The following is a 24,877-nucleotide window of genomic DNA, read 5'->3' as shown; positions in this document are numbered from 1 at the left end:
TCTGATAATAATAATAATGTGCAGTGGCTTGAGGTTTTGCATGCATAAAGCTTGAAATATGAATAAAGTTTATGCACGTGTAACTAGACTAATTAATCAAGACAACTTAAACTGGAACAAGATTACACAATGCATTGATTTCTCAGTTCAAACTGGAGCAGCCAAAAGATGATAATGCATGAAGACAATTTAGACGCACAACTTACTACTACCATCAACACGAACATGAAGAAATCTAAAACTAATGAGAAACCATGCATGCAATGTGCCGTCCAAGTAGTCCAACTCGATTGATCAAGGAGCAGTGCCGCCGGCTGCACCACCACCCCCACCCCCACCGCTGAGGCCACCAGCTCCACCGCCGACAACACCTGCACCTCCAAGACCACCAATGCCACCAGCTCCTTCACCGATGCCACCCGCGCCTCCAAGGCCACCAGGGCCACCCCTGACACCGCCACCTTGGCCATCAAGACCACCTAGTCCACCGAGGCCGGCCATTCCACCATAGCCACCAACGACACCGCCCCCGACAACCACCGGTATCGCAACAATGGCAGCACCGCCAGCATAGCCACCGCCGAAGGTGAGGTTCTTGTTCTCTTCAAGGCCTGCGGCAGACGGTGCCGTGGCTTGGTTTGGCACGTTCCGGGCGCTGGCCACTCGTGCTAATGCAAGAGCAACCATGAGCAGAAGTGTAACCCCGAACGGCACACCCACGCAAAGCCTTGCCATTTCTCTTCGGTGACTATAATTGAACCCCCTCAATTAGCTTTGTAATCACCAACTCAACTAGCTAGATATGCGATGCATGCAAGAGGTGGCCGGAACCGGCTTTTATAGATGGGAAACTGCATCCGTGTGCTGCATGCAAAGTTGTTGGCAGATTGGGAGAGGAATTAAATGTGCAAGCCATAGCAGCTGAGTACTGTGGACCAAAATTAGGTGCAGGACTTTATGGTGATGCACTTTATGGAGGACCAATTCATGTTAATTACACTGCTATGGCTGACTTCCACAGAGGCCGATGTGCCATATTTGGGAAGTCCAAGGCAACTGACATCAATTAATGAACTTAAATATTGGTATTTGTTTCTGAAAACAAAATAAACAAAATAATGAGGTCGTTGTTTCATTAAAAAAAAAATATATAATCACGAGTAATAGATCCAATCTTCTTATTTACTCCGGCGAATCAAATCAAATCAAATCGCCGTATAATTCACTTAGCAGTACAGATACGAGTGAAGTCACAGCGCCGGAAACTACAGAGGAGGAATTAACGCCGGAGGAGGGACCAGCCATCCTAAATCTCTTTCATATCAAACATTAAAAGCTTTACTGCTTTTAAAAATCTTTCACGATCATAAACCTCCCCAATAATTTTTTTTATAATCTCCCTTTAATTTAGTTATTTTTATTTATATTTTTCACATATCTTTATTTATAATTTTATTTACTATATATAATATTAATTAATATTTTAATTTAATATTTATAATTATATTAGTATTTTAAATTTATACATTTATTTATGTAAAAATAATAATTCAATATAAATAAATAAATATTTAACAAAATATAAATAAACAAAATAATAATAATAATAATAATAATAAATAGGACAGTGAGCTCTTTTGCGGGTCGAGAGGAATAGCATAAATAAGAATATAATCGAATCGAGTCGAATTCTTGAATTGAATATTTGAGTTTGATTCATTTATAATCGAGCCGAGTTCGAATTTTATTCAATAAATATATTCATGGCTCACGAATTTATTTGAACTTTTATCGAACCTAAACGATCTTAATAAATATAAATTATAAATTTAAATATTCATTAAAAAGTAAATTATATATTTAGAAAAAATTATAATATTTTTATTAAAATTTATAATTTTATTCTAATAAATAAATTTAATATATTTGTCTATATGTTCCATAAATAGAGTGCAAAATTTATAAATTTAATATCAAAATTATTATTTTTTTATTTGAAAGTTAATTCATGAACTTAACGAACATGTTCACGAACTAACGAATCAAATATTATGAAACTTAAACTTGATTTGTTTATCTTAACGAGCTTCATTAAACGAGCTCAAACGAACTTTTAACGAATAGAACTTCGAATAGCTCAGGAGCGGCTTGATTATTTACACCCCTAAGCATAAACCCTCTTTATAATTTGTTTTTTCAAAAAAAAAAATATAAATCAGGTCTTAAAATTTTGGGACTGATTTATAGAAAAAATAATAAACCCCATCATATAGTGGAAATGGAGTTTATAATGGGAGGTTTTTAGCATAAACCCCATGCTATAAATCCCATTACAGATGCCCTAAGATTGTATAGCTGCTGCTGGTTGTATGCCAGTTTGCTCAAACTATTGTTTAAGATATCTATTGAATGCCAGAGCACCAAATATTTGGGTGAACAAGTGACCAAAATAATGATCTCTGATTAATATTTTCAGACAAACAAATAAATCAAAGGACAAACTTTAATCCATAAATTGGAGACTTGAATAGGTGGAATGCTAAGACGACCTCGGTGTTTAACTTGCAGCAAATAAAAGAGGGTGTTATTGGACTACAATGAGACTTCATGAACCTTGTATTACTCTTGCAAAAGGCCTTTCTCTTCTAAGTAACCAACAACTTGACCAGCCATGGAAAAAGAGGAAGGGCAGATCCCATTTTCTTGTTTGATCTCTATCTGCATAAAGAAAAAGATGAAGCGGTATGTTTCAAGATGAGACATGACAACGATACATAAAATCCTACTCTTCAACAAGCACTCATTTAAGATTTCAAGCCATGAGAAGCGGGAGGATAACAAGCACTCATTTGCAAGGAAATGTAAAATCACGCTAATGCAGCAAGCAAGCATATTTGTATCAGCTACATTTGTTTTTTTGCTGGTAGAGAGTTCGTAATATGCATGGTCATCAAACAGTGTTTATCCAATTATTTGAAGGTGATGAATTGCGTAATGCATACAGGCTCAAATAGAAATGAACAAGGAAAACGACTGATGCAAGGGTATTTCTAGGTACCACAAGGTCAAGAGGGTCATTAATAAAGACAGGGTGGTATGCGAGGTCAAAAATGGATGACTCCCAGCTACTCCTGACTACACTCGAAGCCCGACTCCCAATTGCACCCGAAGCTCGACTCTCGACTGCACTCGAAACCTGACTCCCAGCTACACTCGAGGCCCGACTATCGGCTACACTCGATGCTTGACTCCTGGCTGCACTAGGTTCCTTCAAACTAAATTGAAACGGTCCTAGCCATCAAGAATTAAAGCAACAAAGCGTTACACTATTTCAAGAAGGATAATGAATGACGCAACCTTTGTCAAGAAAGACGAAAAACACAGCTATTAACTATGACATAAATGGGTTGTAATGGACATTTATTTCGGGTAACATGGGCACGACAGCGAAAAAGGAAGGGGCACGAGGAGGATGTGTTAGAGGAGTCCGGTCTTATAAAAAGTAATCGACTCTCATGAGCAAAGGTACGTGCACACATACTTTCAAAACCCTAATTTACAGAAACCACATTCTCCTTGAAAAAGCATTAACTTGAACATTGGAGTGGCTTCGCCAGAGGCTTCCTTGATTATCATTCTAACTCATTTTCTGTGAGACTTCGCCTTCGCAGAATAAAAGCCACATCACTCCCCCAATCAACAATAATTGCAGCAGATTACCAACGAGTCAACCGTCTCTGTTCTCAGACAGGATCAATTGACGTCGTCTGTGAAAAGCATGAGTTAAGAACTGTACTAAGACGTAAGATGGATGTAACCGGACGATCCAGCGCAGAAGCTACTAAAAGGTCAAATATCATCACCATGACAATAGAAGAATTCAACAAAATCGTGGCAGCTACCGTACAAGCGGCGTTACAAGGGCAGTCCTGACCTTCAACATCCCCGGGGATTATCCTCCCGAAGGAACAACTGACCCAACACGCAAACATGGCACTGACACTACGACCAAGATTGAACCAACTTGAAGAAACCCCCAAAGAGGCGTGCCCGATCCCTATTAGTATTTCTGCTCTGAGAGAGAAATCTATGGGGTCTTCGGGGGAAATTCCCCGTCGGAGTCCCCTGAAAGAAAAGGTGTGTTTAACTACTAAGTCACTCGATTCTAAAGTCCCTCTCTTTTCATCGGGAGTTCTTAAAGATGAATTACCAAAGCATTTCTGAGCACCACAAATTAGAAAATATAATGGCACAACAGATCTTGAAGACCACATCTGCAAATTCAAAAATGAGGCCTTATTACATCAATACACAGATGAGTCAAGTGTCGAGTTTTTCTAATGACGTTGTCAGGCTCGACGCAGAGATGCTTCAATCGCCTTCCAGCATCTTCCATACGATCCTTCGAGGACTTTAAGACCGTGTTCATGTGGCATTTTGCTCCATATCAGAGGTATCAGAAGACTCCTCATGATCTATTTGCCCTCAGGCAAAAGCCCAAGGAATCCATAAAAGACTATCTAAAAGGTTCAATTGAGTGGCCATGGATGCACCCTTGGTTACTCCAGAAGTGCAAGTCACTAGGGATTGATCGATGTGGATGTCTTCATATCCCTAGTTAAAAAACCTCCGGCCGACTTCAATGGGTTGTAAGCTCGGACTATCAAGTAGAAGAAGTCCAATCCGTCAAAAGAAGAGAGGTACCAACCCAAACCTCAACACCCACTCAGGCAGATCGAAAAGCGCCTCTTCCTCCCTTAAAGAGTCAGGATTCCATGAACCGCAAGGGAAAAAAAGTTGTGCAAACGATAGAAGATAACCCAATCAAAGAATCAAGTCGAGAGCTTACGGCGGGACCTTATTGTGATTTTAATTAGTTGAACACTCATTCCACTAGAGAATGCCAACAGTATGCCTGAGAATTATGGTTGATTACCAATTAAAGAAGAGCGAAGCATAATCCACCGTCCAAGAGACCTACTGGACCTTTTAATTGTCAGCAGAATAAGGGGCAGAAGATCAACACTGGGCGAGACTCACAGCAATGGTCTTATTCTCCTGATCATCATTCTGACAGTACCCGAACGCAACGACCCTCGACGGACCAGGAGAAAAATAGTGATAAAGGCAAGGGTAAGGTTGACCCTCTCGGAATGATTAACATGATTTTTGAAGGGCCAACAGATATTAATTCTACACAGGCTAGGAAGGCCCACGGATGCCGACTGAAAAATTATGCAGTCAGGTCGAGTCAGTGTGCTGATATAGGTCTCATGATCAACTTCGACCCTAATGATCTGGAGGGAGTAGAAATCCCTTATGAAGATGCTCTTACGATACACCTGGAGCTCTCTTAATATTCTTTTTAAAGATGCTTTTGATCAATTGAAGTTAGATGGAGAAGAAGTGCATCCTGTGAACACCTCTTTATTCAAGTTTATGGGGGTATCACGTATAACCTATGGGGCAAATCGAGCTTTCTCTTTCTGTAAGGGAAGAATCTAGGAGGAGGACCAGACACACACCTTTCCTAGTGGTAAACACCAAGTCAACTTACAATGCTATATTAGGGAGACCGGTGCTAAATGCTTTTCGGGCAATAGTCTCCACTTTCTATAAAAAAAAAAAAAAACATATTTCCGATGGAAAGCTAAATTAGGGAGGTAAAAAGGAGTCAGTTGGCGGCTGGGAAATGTTGTGGATACAATTCGCGTGGATTACTGAAAAGTTCGTCGCACCCACAACACCTTTTTTCAGGTTACCAAGAAGTCACCAATAACCTGACCCGAGGAGTGTCATCAGGAAATACAGATTCATCCGACTCAACTCAGGGGGGTCGTACGGGTGGCTAACGACCTCGTATCATACCTCAGAGATTAGATGATTACTTGCCTCTCTCGCAATCATGATGTATTCGCCTGGTCACCTAAGGAAGTTGCAGGAGTCTCTCCTTCGGTGATGGTCCATCCGTTGAACACTTTGCCTGGAATTCGGCCAGTGTGGTAGAGGAAGCGAAAATTTTCACCTAGGTGATCCAAGCAAAAGTGGATAAATTGCTACAAGTTAGGTACATACGGGAGGTTCAATTTCCAACCTGGCTATCCAACGTGGTGTTGGTCTCCAAACCTGGAGGCAAATGGAGAGTTTGCGTTGATTTCCAAGACCTCAACAAAACTTACTCAAAGGATTGTTATCCACTTCCTTGTATTGATCAATTGGTGGATGCAACGATTGGCAGATCATTTGCATGTTGGACGCTTAACAAGGATATCACCAAATTCCTTTAGCTCAGAAAGATCAAGAAAAGATCAGCTTTATTACTCCTAATGGAACATTTTGCTATACTGTTATGGCTTTTGGTTTGAAGAATGCAAGGGCAACCTACCAGTGACGCATGGACCAAGTTTTCCAGTATCAGATCAGGAAGAATGTGGAGGTATATGTTGATGATATCTTAATCAAATCTGCACGTGCCAATGCCCTCATTTTAGATATTGAAGAGACTTGTGTAACCCTTAGGCAATACGGTCTTAAGTTAAATCTTCAAAAGTGCTTATTTAGAGTCAAGAGTGGAAAATTTATAAGATATAATGTCACTGAACGAGGAATTGAAGCTAATCCAGAAAAAATCCAGGCCTTACAAAACATGTCTCCTCGTAATCTTAGAGAAATACAACAGCTGGTGGGCCGTATCACATCGCTATCTCGATTCATATCCCATACAGCTAGTCGGAGCCTACCTTTCTTCAAGGTATTGAGAAAGACAGCTAAGTTTGAATGGGATGATAAATGTGATCAAGCTTTCTAGAATTAAAAAAATATTTGTCTCGATTACCTCTGCTCTCCAAGCCGGTACTAGGAGAAATGTTGTGGGTATATTTGTTAGCCTTCTAAAAAGCAATCGCCATGGTTTGTTAAGACAGGAGGATAGGATACAATATCCTTACTTTTTTGATCATCTATTAAAGGAGGCTGAAACCAGGTATACCAATTTAGAGAAGTTGGCATGGGGGCTTACCTTAGTTGCTTGAAGGTTAAGATCCTACTTCTTAGCCCATCCAATTACTGTCTTCACTAATAGTAATTTGGGACGAGTACTCACCAACCCAGAAGCCTCAGGACGATTAATTAAATGGACCATTAAGTTGAGCGAGAATGAATTCAATACCAACCGAGGATCACTATTAAGGCTTAGAAATACCCGGACAAATGGTTGAAGACATCTGGAAAGTTTACGTGGATGACTCCTCCAATCGACAGGGTAGCGGAGTGAGAGTTCTATTGATATATCCTCAAGAGTAGCCATTGTCTCTTTCTATCCGGCTAGATTTCTAGGCATCCAATAATGAGGCTAAATATGAGACTTTATTGTCGGGATTGCAAGATGTAAAGCAGGTAGAGGTTCTCGAGTCATAATCTACTCGGACTCCCAGTTGGTGACTCATCAGATAGTTGGGAATTTCGAGATTAGAAATGAAATGCTACAAGGTTATGCTAAAGCTTTTGAAAAGCTTCGAGCACACTTCCAGGAGATCAGGCTTCAAAAGATATCCCGATTGGAGAATCAAAAGACAAACGAGCTAGCTAAGTTAGCCAGCACATTGTCCAGCTAGAGAACCAAAGGCTGCATATCAGAAGTATTGCTCATCTCTCATGCTAACCAAATCACAGACCTAGATATAACACCTGATTGGAGGACAAGACTTACCTAGAGCAGGGAGTTCTTCCTGCTGACTTGTCACAGACTCGATGGCTCAAGATGAGGGCACCCGAATTCACTCTTATAGAGGACACATTGTATAAATGGTCTTTTTCCCTAACTCTTACTCAAATGCTTGGGCCAAGTTCATGAGGGTATCTATGGTAATAATGCAGAAGGAAGAACAATGACGTGGAAAGTATTGCTAGTAGATTATGTTTGACCAACTTTACAGATACCATTGGCAAACATCAAAAGAAGTTTTTATTGATAGTTGTTGACTATTTTTCCAAATGGATAGAAGTTGCGCCACTAGCTCGTATAACGGAGCAGGAGGTTATGAAATTCTTATGGCAAAGTATGCTTTGTCAATTTGGTCTGCCCTACAAGTTAGTCTCAGATAATGGTGGATAATTTCAAGGTCAACGTCTAAAAGACTGGTGTGAGAGGTTCGACATTCAACAAGCTTTCACTTCGATAGCTTATCGACAAGTCGAAGTCATTAATTGGGAGATAGTTAGAGGGCTGAAGATTAAGTTAGACCATATTAGAGGCTGGGTAGACGAGTTACCTAGTATACTCTAGGCTTATCAAACAACTCCTCGGGAAAGTACTAGGATGACTCCCTTCCATCTTGTCTATGGTGGCGAGGTAGTCGTACCGGTGGAAGTCAAGGATGAATCTATCAGAAGAAGTGCTTATGAGCCGGACCATGATGGGTTACGCCTTCTCGACTTAGACCGGATTTCAAAAACAAGGGCAAAAGTGGCTACCCGACTCAAGGCATATAACAAGCTATCCCGACTCATGGCGTCTCAACTATAACAAATGTGTGATACCCTGGTCATTTAAGGTTGGAGATATAGTCCGGAAGAAAGTAAAGCGAGCCGAGGATGTTAGCAAGCTAGAATCCCAGTGGGAAGGACTATTCAAAGTGATCGAGAAGACAAACTCGGGGGCATATTATCTGACGGACTCTCATGACAAAAAGCTGGACCGACCCTGAAATGTCATCCACATGTAGTCATACTATTCTTAAAACGTCATCCACATGTAGTCATACTATTCTTAAAACAGCTACCCTTAGGCATTTAATCATTATGTTTTATCTTTTGAGATATTGCCTTTCATTACAATGTGTACTTAACAATTAAGCATAAATGAAATCACCCTTTTCCAGACTGATTCTATAAACTCAGATCCTTCCGGCTGCGGTATCAACCTCACCCCCGCTAGGGGGTCGAGCATATGTCGTATTGTTCGCGTCCTTTTCAGGACACAAACTCCTCCAACTGGGGCATAGTTGGGGTTGATATGCTTCCAGCTGCGGTATCAACCTCACCTCTGCTAAGGGGTCAAGTATATACCGTATCACCCGAACCCTTTTCAGGGCTCAAACTCTCTTGACTTGGATGTAGTCCGGGTCAAGATCCTTTCGGCTGCGATATCAACCTCACCTCTGCTAAGGAGTTGAGCATATACCATATCATCCGCGCCTTTTTCAGGACCCAAACTCCCCCAACTTGGACGTAGTCTGGATTGAGATACTTCCGACTATGATATCAACTTCACCCCCGCTAAGAGGTCGAGCATATACCATATCATTCGCGTCCTTTTCAAGGCCTAAACTCCCCCGACTTGGACGTAGTCGGGCTCGAGATCCTTCTGGCTGCGGTATCAACCTTACCCCTGCTAAAGGGTCGAGTATATACCGTATCACTTACATCCTTTTCAGGGCCCAAACTATCTCGACTTGGACGTAGTTGGAGTCGAGATCCTTCTAGCTGCATCATCAACCTCACCTCTGCTAAGGGGTCGAGCATATACCGTATCACCCACGTCCTTTGCAGGGGACAAATTCTCCCGACTTAGACATGGTCGAGGTCGAGATGCTTCCGGATGCGATATCAACCTCACCCCTAGTAGGGGTTCAAACATATGTTGTTTCGCCCACGTTCTTTTTAGGTCCAAACTCCCCTGATTGGGACATAGTCGGGGTAGAGATCTTCTGGCTGCGGTATCAACCTCACCCCTGCTAAGAGGTTGATAATATATTGTATTGCCCACATCCTTTTCAGGGCTCAAATTCCCCCTATTTGGATGTAGTCGGGGTCGAGATCCTTTTGATTACGGTATCAACCTCACCCCTACTAAGGGGTCGAGCATATACCATATTGCTGCGTCCTTTTCATAGCCCAAATCCCCCAACTTGGATATAGTCGAGGTCAAGATCTTTCCAGCTGTGGTATCAACCTCACCTCTGCTAAGGGTCAAGAATATACCGTATCGCCCACATCCTTTTCAGGGGCCAAACTCTCCCAACTTGGATATAGTCAGGGTCAAGATCCTTCTGGCTGTGGTATCAACTTCACCCCTGCTAAGGGATCAAGCGTATACTGTATCATCGCCCGCATCCTTTTTAGGGCCTAAACTTCCCCGAATTGGACGTAGTTGGAGTGGAGATCCTTCCAACTGTGATATCAACTTCACCTTTGCTAAGAGGTCGAGCATATGTTATATTGTCTACATCCTTTTCAAGGCTCAAACTGTTAGTATTAGCCCTAGTACCAATTATGAGATGATTGTAAAGAGCTCTTGTTGTATCATATTTCATTATTAATAAAAGGCAAAGTTGGTTATTATATTTATTTCAATTCAGTGCCGATTGAATAAGTATAATAATGTCCTTGGGTAGTAGGTTCTTATCTACAGTATATCAATTGGTTGAATTGATAGTGAGACATTGTAGATATATATAAAACACTACTCTTAACTATTCCTAGTCAAACATTAATATACAAGGATAATATTAATGCGTTGAGACTAGTATGTACGTCAACGGATGACTTAATCTCACAAGTCATGAATATGAGATATCAAGTTGACACATGGGTATATATTAGAGAATATATACTGAATGACCTGACATGAGAATGTTTTATGGATCGTTATATGAGTATCATAAACATTCTCATGTGACTATTGGTATGAATAGTCCTTAGACCTGAAGTCACTACGGCTCCCTACATAAGAGTTGTGTACTTTGGTATCGGCAAACATCACATGTAACAAGGTGGACAATAAAGTCGATCACTGAGTATGCAATGAATTATGCGGAGGGATGTGAGTGATGTAGATGGGATCTATCCCTTCCATATGACGGAAGCGATATCTATGAACCCCTTGATTAGTAAGACACAAGAAAGCATGACCATGCGCAAATGAGTAAATATGAGATATTGAGCTTATTTGATTGAGTGTATCTACTTAGAGATCAAGAAACATAAAAGTTGATAAGAGGATGACACGGTCTATGCCTCATTGATCAATCTAGATATCAAGAATAGAGGGACCAAGCCATACAAGATAATAGCCACGGACAGGTTAGGTCGGATCTCGACTTTCTTGTCACTTGGGTAGCAATGATGCCTTGCTAGATGTCACTCATTGCTTATGTATCTAAATCTTGATTTGAGTACATTGCCAACGTTACGAGAACCTATTGGGTCACACACAAAGAACAAGTTGATTTGGAGATGAGTTCATACGATGAATCATTAGATTAAGTCTAATCCGAATTGGACTTATTGAGTTAGACTCAAATGGATCCAATTGTTGGATTGAGTCCAATTCAAACTAGACTCATTGAGTCAATTCAAATAAATGAAAGGATGATTCATTGAATTCGAAATTGCATGAGAATCAATGAGTTAGACTCATTGGGTGAACTTGAGTTCACCAAGGAAGTTTAATGATCAAAATTGAACCATTGGATTGAATGGTCAATTTTGAGCCATTAGATTAGAAGATAAAATGGTTTGAGCCATTGAATTGGAAGATGAAAGGGTAAAACCCTTTTGTATTCATGAGATGGGTATATATATCATTTTAGATGATATTTTCATTATGTGAAAACCTTTAGTCGTCTTCTTCTTCTTCCTTCTTCCCTCTCTTGGCCGAAACCCCTTGTGGTTGCTAGCACAACCTTAGGTAGTTTTCATCTCTTTCTTGTGAGTTTGTGAGACAAATGAAGGCAAGACTTGTTCGTGTGGATACCGTTAGAGGTGCGAACGCTTAATCGTGCTGAGATTCGAGCCGTCGGGAGATCGTGTGCATGCATCAAGGGTATACCACTATCATGCAACTTAGTATAGATTGTTTTTAAGCAATGTTTCTTCCCTTTGCATGGATCTGCTGGATAAAGGAACTAGAAATTTTCCGCTGCACTTTCGCGTGTTTAGCGCCCTAGTTCCTTATACAAACTCCCCCGACTTGCACAAAGTCAGGGTCGAGATCTTTCCAACTACGATATCAACCTCACCCCTACTAAGGGATTGAGCATATACTGTATCGTCCACGTCATTTTCATGGTCCAAACTCTCCTGACTTGGACGTAATCAGGGTAGAGATCCTTCTGGCTGCTGTATCAACCTCACAATGCTAAGGGGTCGAGCATATACCGTATCACCCACATCCTTTTCAGGGTTCAAACTCCCTCGACTGGGGCATAGTCGGGGTCAAGATTCTTCCAGCTGCGGTATCAACCTCACCCGTGCTAAGGGATTGAGATATGTCATATCACCCGTGTCCTTTTTAGGGTCAAACTCACCTGACTTGTACATAGTTGTGATCGAGATCCTTCTGGCTACGATATCAACCTCATGCCCGCTAAAGGGTCGAGCATATGTCATATCACCCGTGTCCATTTTAGGGCCCAAACTCCCCTGACTTGACATAATCGGGTCGAGATCCTTCCGGTTGTGTTATCAACCTCATCCCTCTAAGGGGTCGAGCATATACCATATCGTTTGTGTTCTTTTCAGGGCTCAAACTCCCCCGACTAGGGCAGTTGGGGTTGGGGTCGAGATCCTCCTGACTACGGTATTCCCCGCTAGATGGTTGAGCATATATCGTATCACCCATGTCCTTTTCAAGGCTCGAATTCTCCCGACTTGGACATAGTAGGGTTCAAGATCCTTCCGACTATGATATCAACCTCTGCCCTGCTAGAGGTCAAGCATATATCGTATCGCCCGCGTCCTTTTTAGGGCCTAAACTAATCTAACTGGGGGATAGTCGGGGTTGAGATCCTTCTGACTGCGGTACCAACCTCATCCCTGCTAAGGGGTCAAGCATATACCGTATCACCCACGTCCTTTTTAGGACCTGAACTCTTCCGACCGAGACACAATCGGGGTCAAGATCCCTCAACTAATATCAACCTCACCTCTACTGAATAGGTCCAACCTACATCATATAACCCACGTCCTTCGCAAGACCCAGACTACCGTTCTTCTGATTATATTGCAGTATCAATCTGTTTGGTCACTAGGAAGTCATTCACATTGAACTGTCAGGTCTTATCTGAGGTATAGTTCTTCTTGAGGTGGGTAGTTGGCACAAGATTAATGAAGGAATAGACAGTAAATCTACGCATGGATGTAGAAATCCCCTGGATCAAATTCGTATACGAAAGTTAATTACAAAAAGATGGAGGGGAGAATACGAAAAATCACGAGAAGTCTGTCATATCTCCCTCTAGAATGTTATAAGAGATTTTGGAAAATTGAATTGGGGGCAAAGGCTGGTTGGCGAGAAGGTTCCAGATTCCTGTAGTTGCGTTAAGGTTCCGTCCACGCCTTGTTGTACCATATAGGCTAAGTGGGTCCCAATCATAGAACAAAACTTCTCCAACTTGAGGAATTCCCTTTTCTTCACAAACCAACACTTCTCCTCGGCGGCCTGGTACTCTTATAACTCTGTGGTTAAGTTGGCTGATTGATCCTATTGAGCCTTGAGGGTAGCCTGTAGCTCCGCTTGGGAAACTATTAAGGTTGCAATTTTCGTTTGATAGGCCTTGGTCTTAGAACGAGCATTATTCAGTCGAGAAGCTCTTTTTCAATCATTATTTGGGCAGCTTGTGCAGACCGATATGCAGACTCCAGGGCTCCTCGTAGCTCGCTCTCAACCCTCACCAAGGTTGCCTCTACTTTATTGCAGGCTGACTCCAACTCGCGTAGAGACGATCCTTAGCTAACACCTTATTCAATTTGGCTTCCTCCCTAGTAGTAGCTAGTTCCGCCTCTTGTAGATTTAGTTGCTTTTGGCAGGTCTCCAGCTTCTCCTTAGCATTGCTGACATCCGTTGTCACTGCCGCCTGTCCCTTGGCCACTAGGAGTTTCAACTTCTTTATCTCCCTGCGTTGCTTCTTCTTCTCCGACTCCAAAGCCTTAGCCTGAGTTTCCAGGGTGTCGATTTGTACCTACCATTGGCTGGCAACATGTTCGGCCCGCAACTTGTTCATCATTGCCTCAGCGAGGTTCGATTGAAGCTGCCAAATTTTGGATAGAGCAACATTGGGGTTCTCCTCCAGCTCTATTAGACGGGATAACCTTCCTTGAGATGTAGTAACGTCTGATTTGGAGGAGACAAGTTGAGCTTTCAAATCGTCCAACTGGGCTTGAAGCTCACGACGGCTTTGCCACCACTAGGGTAGTCGTTGGCTAAAAATGGCTAGTCGAGATATGTGATCCGCCCCGGTATTCAGTAAGTCGTCGACCAAGTTTAGAGAGGCTCTCAGCAGCATCCTCACCATCTGCCCATCTCCTGGCCATGAGACTAGCAAAAGTCACTGCATATTGAAAGTCCTCGAGACCTTGAGATCCGAGGGAGATCCTTACCCCACTAGGGCTGATGGACCAAACTACAGTATTGACCAAGATATGAACATGGTGTTAAAATTTTCAACCTATTCTTTCGCAAATAGTTGAGACACAGTATTGACCAAGATATGGACCAACTACAGTGTTGGTCAATACTGTATTGTCGTTGTTGGGAAAGAATAGTTGGGCTGATGGACCAACTATTGTTTCCCAATTATTCTTTCCCAAATAGTTGAGACACAAGTTGGATAATTTGTCGCTGTTCTTGTATTTGAGTTACAGTCATACAATGTTATATTAATTGAATATGGTTATTTTATACGGATTACAAAATAAAGGGAAAGAATCTGGAATATACTGCATGGCAAATCATACAATATTACAGTATAAAGGTCGGCAAACAACTGTTTCAATGGATATCCAGTCATATTCTAAAAATCAGATTATTTTAGACTCGGGTTGTTTACATGCCAAACAAATTAATGTATTTTGAACTGGGGTCAGATATGGATTCTTGTTCAAAATACCAGTTAACCTGACCCAACCCAGGTAACCCAAGTTAATTATATAAATACATAATCTACTCAAAAGTTTAATTGTAAACATAGTCAATCACTCATTACCCATCCCTATCACAGTAACAGTGAGTAATTTACTGGAATTTGTATAAATCACAGTAACAGTACTAATAAACTACAATAATAATACTAGTAATAGAAGACTACTATTAAAATTATAAATCCTATCAGTTTAGTATTGGAGACTCTAGTATCGTAACACTGTTATGGTCATATTTTAAATCGGGATTTATAATTATATTGCATTAGGCAAGCCTTTTGATATCTTTAGTAGTGAATTTTTCTCATAATATAGATTTTAATTTTTGTTGCATTAAACTTTTTATTAGAATTTAAGTTTTGTTGCATGAAGGTTTTGGTATTGGCATAATAAATATTTTGACAGTGACCTAAAAATCAATAACTGACAACCCAACCTGACTCAGATCGAGTCGAATTTACTATACTGGGTTTTGGACATGCTTTCGGATCAATTTTCTTTGATCCAGAAAAGTTAAATTGGGTTAAACTTTAGTCGAGAACTGATCCCACCCTACCCATGTTCACCCCTAGCACATATTATATGTATATATATACAAATCTATCGCAAAGGAATGTTCATGTATGAGCATAAGCAAAAGATTTCAACCAAAGACGAAAACAATATACTGGAAACGTGAACTGTGATGGAGCTCTTAAATTTATAGTGAAAAGTGCTGGACAGTGCCTGTGATGGAAAGGCGAACTGTGCTACTAACTAAAATCTAAGTCAAACAGACAAGTTACACTTTAAATTTGCTCCAACTGTAGCATGATTTGAAATCTCATATTGTGGTAAGTGAAACGGTTAAAATGTATCATTCCGGTAGATTATTAAAACTCGATACCATTCAGGTTCAAAATCTCAAGTTGTGTCGTAGTTTCAGTCTTTGACCGGCAATATCATGCCGACGATTCCATGCATGATGATGTGACATATTAGAAGTTAAAAAAAGGAAGGAGATGAACGAAAGAAGAAGACATTGTCCGTGCTAAGTGGTATCGAGTTTCGGTGATTTACTGGAATGATGTGTTTCAACCATTTCACTTGACATGGTATAAGATTTAAAATCATGCTAAGCACAAACTCCTTCCTAAGTTTCATCTCCTTACTTTTTCAACTTCAATTCATTACCGGCGCCCTGCATTGAAACATTGACATGATACTGAAATAATATTGTTTTAGTCAAAACCCAAAACTTCAACATGTCTCGAAATTTTAAACCTTGATACGTAGCAAAGCATATGTTAACAAAAGTAGGGATTGTGATTACTTAGTCACTTCTGGTTCCCAAGTAGTAATTTCCTTACCATGACAACTCCTGGCATAACTAGGTTATGCCAGGGTCAGTTTAATAAAATGAATCAATGACAATTCAAAAGAAACATCTAGAATTCCTCTCAATTTATTTTTAGACCATATTTGACAACTTTAAGATATATAGACCTTAATAACACCACACTATTCAGGAATGAAGAAGGTGATCCACAATTATAATATCTATACAACTCACACCATTTAGTTTGATAATTGCTTCACAGATAACACAAGATGCAGTATAATTCAAAAATAAAAACTGCATTTGATTTCAGTACAGCATCAAGCTTACTTTGTTCACAAAGGGACCACTTGCATGGAAGCTGGAACAATTCTTTAAGAGATACTAAGAATGATCTACAAAATATCACGTGGGTTTTCACCTGAGCCATAAAGATGACTAGATTGTGTAATATATGCTACTAAACAACTAGCATGTCTACATTGGATTGCCATTTTAAAAGCACATGAACTTTCTATATAAAAAAAAATACTGGGGTAATGCCGAAAGGGTAACATTTGAAAGCAATTGATGTGTACCTCACAGTTCAGAGGTGGTTCATATGGATCATCTATCCCAGTAAAACCTGCATGCAAATCTAACTTCTGTAATTATCGATGATGCAGGAAAAATGAACTCCTAGTCACATAATGACCAATTTTCCATCCCTATCTGAAATGCAAATATAAGGTATGGAACCTTTAACAATTTTGATCATTTTTTAATCATGGAATCTAGTTACAACAACAACAACAACAACAACAACAACAACAACCAAGCCTTTTCCCACTAGGTGGGGTCGGCTGTATGAATCCTTTTACGCCATTGAGCTCTATCTCCTATTATATCATCATCTATATTTAAATAAATTTTATCTTGTTTTATTGTTGCTAACCAAGTCTTTTTTGATCTTCCTCTTCCTCGTTTGATATGCATGTTTATCATAGTTTCACATCGCCTAACTGGAGCATTTATTGGTCGTCTAAGTACATGTCCGTACCATCTTAAACGTGTCTCTCGGAGTTTTTCCTCAATAGATGCAACTCCGACTTTCTCTCTAATGCTCTCATTTCTTATTTTGTCCATCTTCGTATGCCCACACATCCACCTTAACATCCTCATCTCTGCAACTCTCATCTTCTGCTCGTGTGCTCGAGTCATAGCCCAACATTCAGCTCCATATAACATAGCAGGTCTAACTGCGGTTTTATAGAACTTACCTTTAAGTTTAAGAGGTACTTTACGGTCACATAAAACACTTGACGCTCCCCTCCATTTCACTCATCCTGCTTGTATTCTATGTAAGACATCTCTCTCAATCCCTCCATCATTTTGTAAAAATGATCCTAAATATTTAAATCGCTCGGTTCCAGGCAACTCGTCCTCTCCTATCTTAACAATTGTTTCATTACTTCTAATATTGCTAAACTTAAATTCCATATATTCTGTCTTTAATCTACTAACCTTAAAACATTTCCCTTCTAGTGTTTCCCTCTAAGATTCTAGCTTAGCATTTACTCCTTCACGTGTCTCATCTACCAAAATAATATCATCTGCAAACAACATGCACCACGGTACTATGTCTTGAATGTGCGCAGTGAGTTTGTCCATAATTAGTGTAAAAAGATAGGGACTTAGAGCTGATCCTTGATGTAACCCTATCTTTATTGGAAATGCTTCAGTTACTCCGCCTGAAGTCTTTACTCTGGTCGTTACATCCTCATACATATCCTTAATTAGTTCAATATATGTTACACTAACACCTCTCTTTTCTAAAATTCGCCATATAATTTCTCTTGGGACTCTATCATACGCTTTTTCTAAGTCAATGAATAACAAATGTAGATCTTGTTTTTGCTCCCGATATTTTTCAATTAATTGTCTAAGAAGATGTATAGCTTCTATTGTCGACCTTCCAGGCATGAACCCAAATTGATTTTCTGTCACTGTTGTCTCCTTCCTTAATCTTTTTTCTATTATTTTTCCCAAAGTTTCATAGTATGACTCATTAGTTTAATACCCCTATAGTTTGCACAATTTTGTACGTCTCCTTTATTCTTATATAAGGGAACTAGAGTACTTATCCTCCATTGATCAGGCATTTTTTTCGTTTTCAATATCATGTTAAATAATTTTGTAAGCCATTCAAGACCTTGTTTCCCTAAGCACTTCCATACCTCTATTGGAATATCATCTGGTCCAACGACTTTTCCATTGTGCATCTCATTTAAAGTTTGTTTTACTTCTGAAGTTTGAATTCTACGATAAAAATTAAAATTTCGATGCTCATTTGACCTAATTAAATTACCCAAGTTAAGTTGGTCTCCTAAACCTTCATTAAAAAGTTGATGAAGATACCTCTTCCACCGCTCTTTTATTTCTCCATCGCTTACTAATACCCTATTACATTCATCTTTAATACATTTTATTTGGCTAAGATCTCTTGTTTTTCTTTCTCTCACTTTAGCTATTCTATAAATGTCTCTTTCCCCTTCTTTTGTATCCAATTTTTGATATAACCGTTCAAAAGTTTCATTTTTTGCTTCACTCACCACTTTCTTAGCTTCTTTCTTGGCTATTGTATATTTTTTTAAGTTTTCCTCATTCTTACAAATATATAATTTCTTATAAGCTATTCGTTTTTCCTTCACTTTCTCTTGTACTTTCTCATTCCACCACCAAGATTCTTTACTTAGCGGTGCATGCCCCTTTGACTCACCGAGGACACTCTTAGCTACTATTTTCAACTTTGATACCACCTTCTCCCATGTTGTATTAGAGTCATCGTATATTTCACCTAATGCTTGTACTTCTACCTTCTCCTTAAATATATGTTGCTTCCCATCCTTTAACTTCCACCACTTAATTCTAGGAATTGTATATATTTTCTTTCTATTGATACTATGTTTAAGACGTATATCCAACACTACTACCCTATGTTGGGTAGTTAAGCTTTCTCCAGGGATGACTTTGCAATCTTTACAAATCTTTCTATCCTTCTTTCTAACCATAAGAAAGTCAATTTGCGATTTATTATTCCCACTTTTGAATGTGACTAAGTGTTCTTCTCTTTTCTTAAAAAACGTATTAGCTAATATAAGATCATATGCTATCGCAAAATCTAATATAGTTTTCCCTTCCTCATTCCTCGTTCCAAACCCATAACTCCCATGTACTCTCTCATATTCCTCATTTTTCACTCCGACATGTCCATTTAGATCACCTCCTATTAAAATCCTTTCATTTGGTGAAATATTTTGTAATATTTCATCTAAGTCCTCCCAAAACCTTGATTTGGTAGCTTTATCTAATCCTACTTGTGGTGCATATACGCTAATTATGTTCATAGTTTCTTTCGCCACTATTATCTTAAGGGCTATAATTCTATCCCCTTTTCTAACTACTTCTACAACTTCATCCTTTAACAAACTATCTACAATAATGCCCACTCCATTTCTTGTTTTACTCTTTCCAGTGTACCATAACTTAAAACCTGTGTTCTCTATCATCTTTGTCTTCTCACCTGTCCATTTTGTCTCTTGTACACACAAAATATTAATTTTTCTCCTAATCATCATATCTACTACCTCCATTGATTTACCAGTGAGAGTTCCTATGTTCCAAGTTCCAAATCTTAGATTATTAGTTTTCCTATCATATTTGTTCTTATCTAACCTATGGTGTGAGAACTCTTGCCTATTTAACACTACACCCAAGTTCTCATGGAGATGTAGCGGTCCTTGCTGAGACGTTACAGTCGGACCCTGTAACGCGAACTCTTGCATATTTATCACTACACCCGAGTTTTGGAGATGTAGCGGTCCTTGCCAAGACGTTACAGTCGGACCCTGCAACGTGTTCCTTCCGGGGAACAACCTAGCATTAGCACAATAGTTTAATGGATTCATTCATGAAATATTTGCCATAGTTTGACGCTGGCTGGCAACCTAACGCAACCCTCCTCCTTTATCCGGGCTTGGGACCGGCCATGACCGGTCATCATGGGCGGAGTTTCATGGAATCTAGTTATCAACATATAAATCTAAAGCCACTTTACTTATTTATGAAATAAGCTGCACTGATATTAGAATTTTCCAGTACAATATGATTTAATGAACAGATTAACCTTTAGAATAAAGGATAACATAATTTATTAGCATCTGGCCACACAATATCTTCACAAATTTAGGCTGAAATTGTTATACGGTCAAGGTTTTCCACAGATTCTCATTAACGGTCTCAAAGAATTAATATTCTCATTGCTGACAGGAATTTTTCATGATGTGTATCTATATAACTGATAATTAGGTGCTCACAAACAATCAGCCTTACATATTCTCATCCCTAAGAACAATATCATTCCTCAGATAATAGTTATCATAAGCTGCTTGCATGGATACTTATTCTTCCATTCATAGAACTCATGTTTAAAGTGTATGCACACAAGCTGAGTTCCAACTTTAACGTGCAAATTGCATGTTGAATGTCTTAGACATGTTCAAATATGTCAGGTAAGTAAAAAAGAAAAAGACTTATGAAAAGACCAGGGACAACTCAGGCTTATGCAAAGCGAACGAAGTGTCAAGCAGAATATCCTACTATAGTCTACACAATACAATAATCAACTAAGCTAGCATCAATTAGATGTTAACTATGAGAATCTTGTATCTATCTATAACCTGCATACATAAAAGCATACCTTTTATCTTTCCTGCTCGAGCAAGTTTGTACAGGCCTTTTGCATCCCTTGCTTCGCACAGTTCCAAAGGCATATTCATGAATACCTATAAGATATTAACAATAAACCATCAATAACTGAAAATAAGTTCAGTGTCCAGTGAAAAAAAAAGTTGTACAGAGAAGTGCTAACTTCAATGAATCTAGAGTCGGGAACAATTGCACGGCAGGAGTCTCTGTCTTTCCTATATGGAGATATCAAACTTGCAATACAGATTAAACCTGCATCTGAGAAGAGCTTTGCCACTTCACCTGAATATACAAGCATTCCAATTATCGCACATACAAAAGGCTCTCTGCATTTAATAGACTCCAGGAGAAAAGGAAAAAAAACCAAAATAACAATCAGAAATCTGTCTAGATAAGAAATTATGGCGCAATTAATGAACTTTTCCCCAAAAGTAGACATTACAAAGAACAACTTACCAACCCTTCGTATATTCTCAGCACGGTCTTCTGATGAAAAGCCAAGATCCTTGTTTAACCCATGCCTAAGGTTGTCTCCATCAAGCACATATGTAAGCTTTCCTTTGGAATGCAATTCTCGACCCAACGTACATGCTAAAGTACTTTTCCCTGGATGAATTGGAAGTATTACATTTAAAATGATTATACAGGAAGCATTTTGGCTTAGTTAAAAGAAGATGGCACCTCGTTTGAGGTTTCCCATGCCCGAGAAACCAATTAGATGAAAAATGAAGATTATAAACAAACCAATTTTATCACAATTGACCATTTGATTGTTGCACTTCATAAGGTCATGCAAAATGACGTTGTCTCGAAGTGGCAAAGAAATTGACCTAGGTATATGGATGATCATGCAAAATGATTATTAATATCATATACAGATCTGCAAACAAGTTCCAAGTCAACCTTTCCTATTCATAATATGGAAAGACAGTTTCTAATGCATCAAGCAATAGCTGCCTACGCAAAGTTGTTGCAGATCGCACATGAATGGCTTTAAGTCAAACTCATCATTAGATAAGATCACAATCACAAGAATAAATCTGACATCCCTATTTCTTCACTTAAATAAAAAAAAAGGTAGATCCGCTACCTTAGCGGCCTCCCTAGTGTCGGCCCCACGGATATGGAGGGAGGTACATGCAGGTACACAGGGCATAGACGCATGGTGGGGTAAACCCCAGGTTATCAACTCCTGAGAATCGACCCCTCACCATTACGCCAGAGATGTCATGCGCCCACCGTCTGCACTACGCCCTGGGGGCTATTTCTTCACTTAAATGATCTTATGGAACCTACACTTTAGATGAGGCAACAACAACAAGAGAGAAATGTACAAACTCACATCACTCAAACATCAATGTTATGTTCCACTATTGAAAAAATGTAACTGCTCATGATTTTTTATATGAATATACTATGCTACTTGACCATTTCGAGAGCAAATTAGAAGTATAATATTTTTTTAAGAGGAAAGAATTATGAAAAATAATAAAAAAAATTTATTCTCACTTAATCTAGAGAGAAATAGATGAGATCTTCTAGTAAACTTTAGCTGTTCCATTTCAAAATTAAAATAATGAACACTCTTAACAAAATCTAACAGTTCCAGACACAAGCAAAACTAGAAAATAGAAACCCCACTATTTTTAAAACAACCTTAACCATCAAATTACAAAAGAAAGTGCCTACAAGATCTAGTGGTCTACGGAATGAAACCCACCTTTATCAATTAATTGGATTGCATTTTTTCCTTTTTATTCTCCTTAGAAAAGATTGAGTTTAGAATGCATATTATCATGTTTAGATGGTGAGACTTAACTTCTTTTCAGCTATTCCATAGTAATACTAGATGTTTATGATTTGAAAATAGGGACCTATTAAACAGAAGATAAACAGAGATCACTAAGTTAAAAATTTCTCTTGACCCTTTTCCTTTAAAAAAAAAAGTTCAGTTGATATTTCAAAATTCTATTTAAACTTACCTATGCATGATATGGGTTGGTTATGACAATCATGAAAATTGTGATGGATAGATGCTTAAGAAGTGTCAATGAAGATCAGCCTCTTCAATTGCAGAAATGGTGCATAACATGTAATATGCTGACTTAGTCTTACTCCCTACATTGTATAAGTAAATTGATATTTTGTAATGACAACCAATGTATCAGATTTATCACTGAAGGAGGAAAATCATAACCCCTAAAATAATAAAAAGAAAAGAAACACAATACTTTCAGATTAAATTGTTATTCGATGATTAAGGACTTGTACCATTTCCTTTATCAATTTCCACGAAGCAAAAGAGAAAATTAAAAACCTGAGCCGCTGAGCCCAGTTATCCAAACGACACAACCCTTCTGCTTGAGCAGCTTCTCCCGATCGACCTTCCCGACCTGGCATTCTTGCCAGAAGATGTTCGTCGACTTCCCGATTGCAGACATTGAACTAAGATGACTCCGAGATCAGTAGAGATCAATTTAAAGATCAGAAAAGATACAACTGCAAAATAGGGAATTTTTTTTTCCAGAAATACCTCGTCGCCAACATTGAAAACCCGGCGGAAAAGGAAAAAACTTGCAGCGATTAGGGGTCACAAAACCTGAAACAGAAATCGTAGCCACGCCCTGGTAAAAGCAATCCAGACGGATTGAAGGATCCAGTTACATATACTGAAAAGGGACAGCAGCGAGTGAAAGAAGGAGAGGGAAGAGCAACAAATCGAACGATCCGATACGTTGTACTTGTACCGGCGATTTCGCTCCTCCGCTTTCTTTTATTTTTTTTACTATACCGCTCTCTCTCCACGGGAACCCCGCATTAATGTATTCTAATGAATGCGTGTCATGCACGTGACGTGGTGCCTCCCCAGGAGAGCTTTATGAAGCACACGTGTCACTCTGTCCACCTCACCAGCTTCTGTCGCAGTCATCAATCCCGGAAGATTTAAATATGATCCATTTTGAAATTTTAATCTTAGAATAAAATACATGTTCTACTATCGCATGTTTAAAAATATTTATATTATAATAATTTATAATTTAATTTTTACATAAATATTAAATTAATAAAAACATATACTATATTTAATTATAAAAATCGAGAAAAATATATTTTTTAATACTGTCAACTCAAGATATTTATAAAAATTTTCCACTCATGATATTATCCATCTTAAAATATAAAATTAAAAAAATCATAACAATACATTTTTATATAAAAATAATTAAAAAATTATCAATAAATTTTAAAATTATTTTTTTTTTAAAAAATATATAGGACATTAATCTAATTAAAATTAATTAGTAAAGGTCTATATTATTAATAAAATAGTAAAATAATTAATACATTTCTAGTTCAATAATACTTATATCGTAATAATTATAAATCATAATTCCTACTATTTAAGGTTACCGTGTGCAATATTATTACATTGTAATTGTTATAGTTTTGAAATTATAGCCATTATAATATAGACGTATTTTATTCCCATAATTAGTTAATCGATTACGAATTTAGGGGGCGTTTGATTTAGGGTAATAAGAGTAAGGAATGAGAATGAGAATCATTGATTCCCATTGTTAATGTTTGGATTATAGAATAGGAATACAAATAAGGGAATGAATCCTTGAAATTGGGTAATGACTCATTCCCATGTACCTCCCCTTCAATGAGTCATTACCCTATTTTCATCAATCAAAATATTTCCTTATTTCAAAAATACCCTTGACTTAAAACTAAAATTTTCTCTATTAATATCAAATATCAAAATTTATTTATTTATTTTTTCTTTTATATCACTTATCTCTCCTTATTCTCTCTCATTATATTTTCTCTCTCATCATAGTTTCTCTCTCATCATTTTATCACACTTTCTCTCTCCTTAATCTCTCCTAT

At 38.6% G+C, this 24,877-nt stretch overlaps 2 protein-coding genes across 5 annotated transcripts; both read right to left on the bottom strand.

Annotated features, from left to right (window-relative positions):
* Positions 1-294: 294 nt before the first annotated feature.
* Positions 295-735, bottom strand: LOC122043252 (glycine-rich protein 5-like). Its single transcript, XM_042603788.1, has one exon. It carries the CDS (start codon positions 733-735, stop codon positions 295-297), a length of 441 nt encoding a protein of 146 aa, XP_042459722.1.
* Positions 736-2,376: 1,641 nt separating this feature from the next.
* On the bottom strand, positions 2,377-23,780 carry LOC121984394 (adenylyl-sulfate kinase 3-like). 4 transcript variants are annotated; one of them, XM_042537308.1, is made up of 7 exons: positions 23,517-23,780; positions 23,301-23,428; positions 21,440-21,589; positions 21,147-21,265; positions 20,976-21,060; positions 16,816-16,874; positions 2,377-2,718 (listed from the first exon to the last, which is right to left on the bottom strand). In XM_042537308.1, the coding sequence occupies exons 1-7, from the start codon at positions 23,528-23,530 to the stop codon at positions 2,620-2,622; spliced, it is 654 nt and encodes a 217-aa protein (XP_042393242.1). In that variant the 5' UTR covers positions 23,531-23,780; the 3' UTR covers positions 2,377-2,619. The 4 variants fall into 4 exon arrangements, with proteins under 4 accessions (XP_042393242.1, XP_042393250.1, XP_042393265.1 ...); XM_042537316.1 differs by having other exon boundaries at positions 16,816-16,862; XM_042537331.1 differs by lacking the exon at positions 2,377-2,718 and adding an exon at positions 16,588-16,632 and having other exon boundaries at positions 16,816-16,862.
* Between the last annotated feature and the right edge of the window lie 1,097 nt (positions 23,781-24,877).

Source organism: Zingiber officinale, chromosome 1B (genome assembly GCF_018446385.1).
Source record: "Zingiber officinale cultivar Zhangliang chromosome 1B, Zo_v1.1, whole genome shotgun sequence".
In the NCBI taxonomy this organism is placed as follows: Eukaryota; Viridiplantae; Streptophyta; class Magnoliopsida; order Zingiberales; family Zingiberaceae; genus Zingiber; species Zingiber officinale.
The sequence above is the reverse complement of the archived record's forward strand: the minus strand, read 5'-3'. Positions and strand labels throughout refer to the sequence as shown.

Excerpts from the sequence above, each read along its gene's own strand:
- LOC122043252 (XM_042603788.1), bottom strand. The coding sequence starts at position 735 with ATGGCAAGGCTTTGCGTGGGTGTGCCGTTCGGGGTTACACTTCTGCTC.
- LOC121984394 (XM_042537308.1), bottom strand. Across the intron at positions 21,590-23,300 it reads AACTGGGCTCAGCGGCTCAG|GGAAAAGTACTTTAGCATGT; the intron begins GTTTTTAATTTT and ends CAATTCATCCAG. Across the intron at positions 2,719-16,815 it reads AACCACCTCTGAACTGTGAG|ATAGAGATCAAACAAGAAAA; the intron begins GTACACATCAAT and ends TTCTTTATGCAG.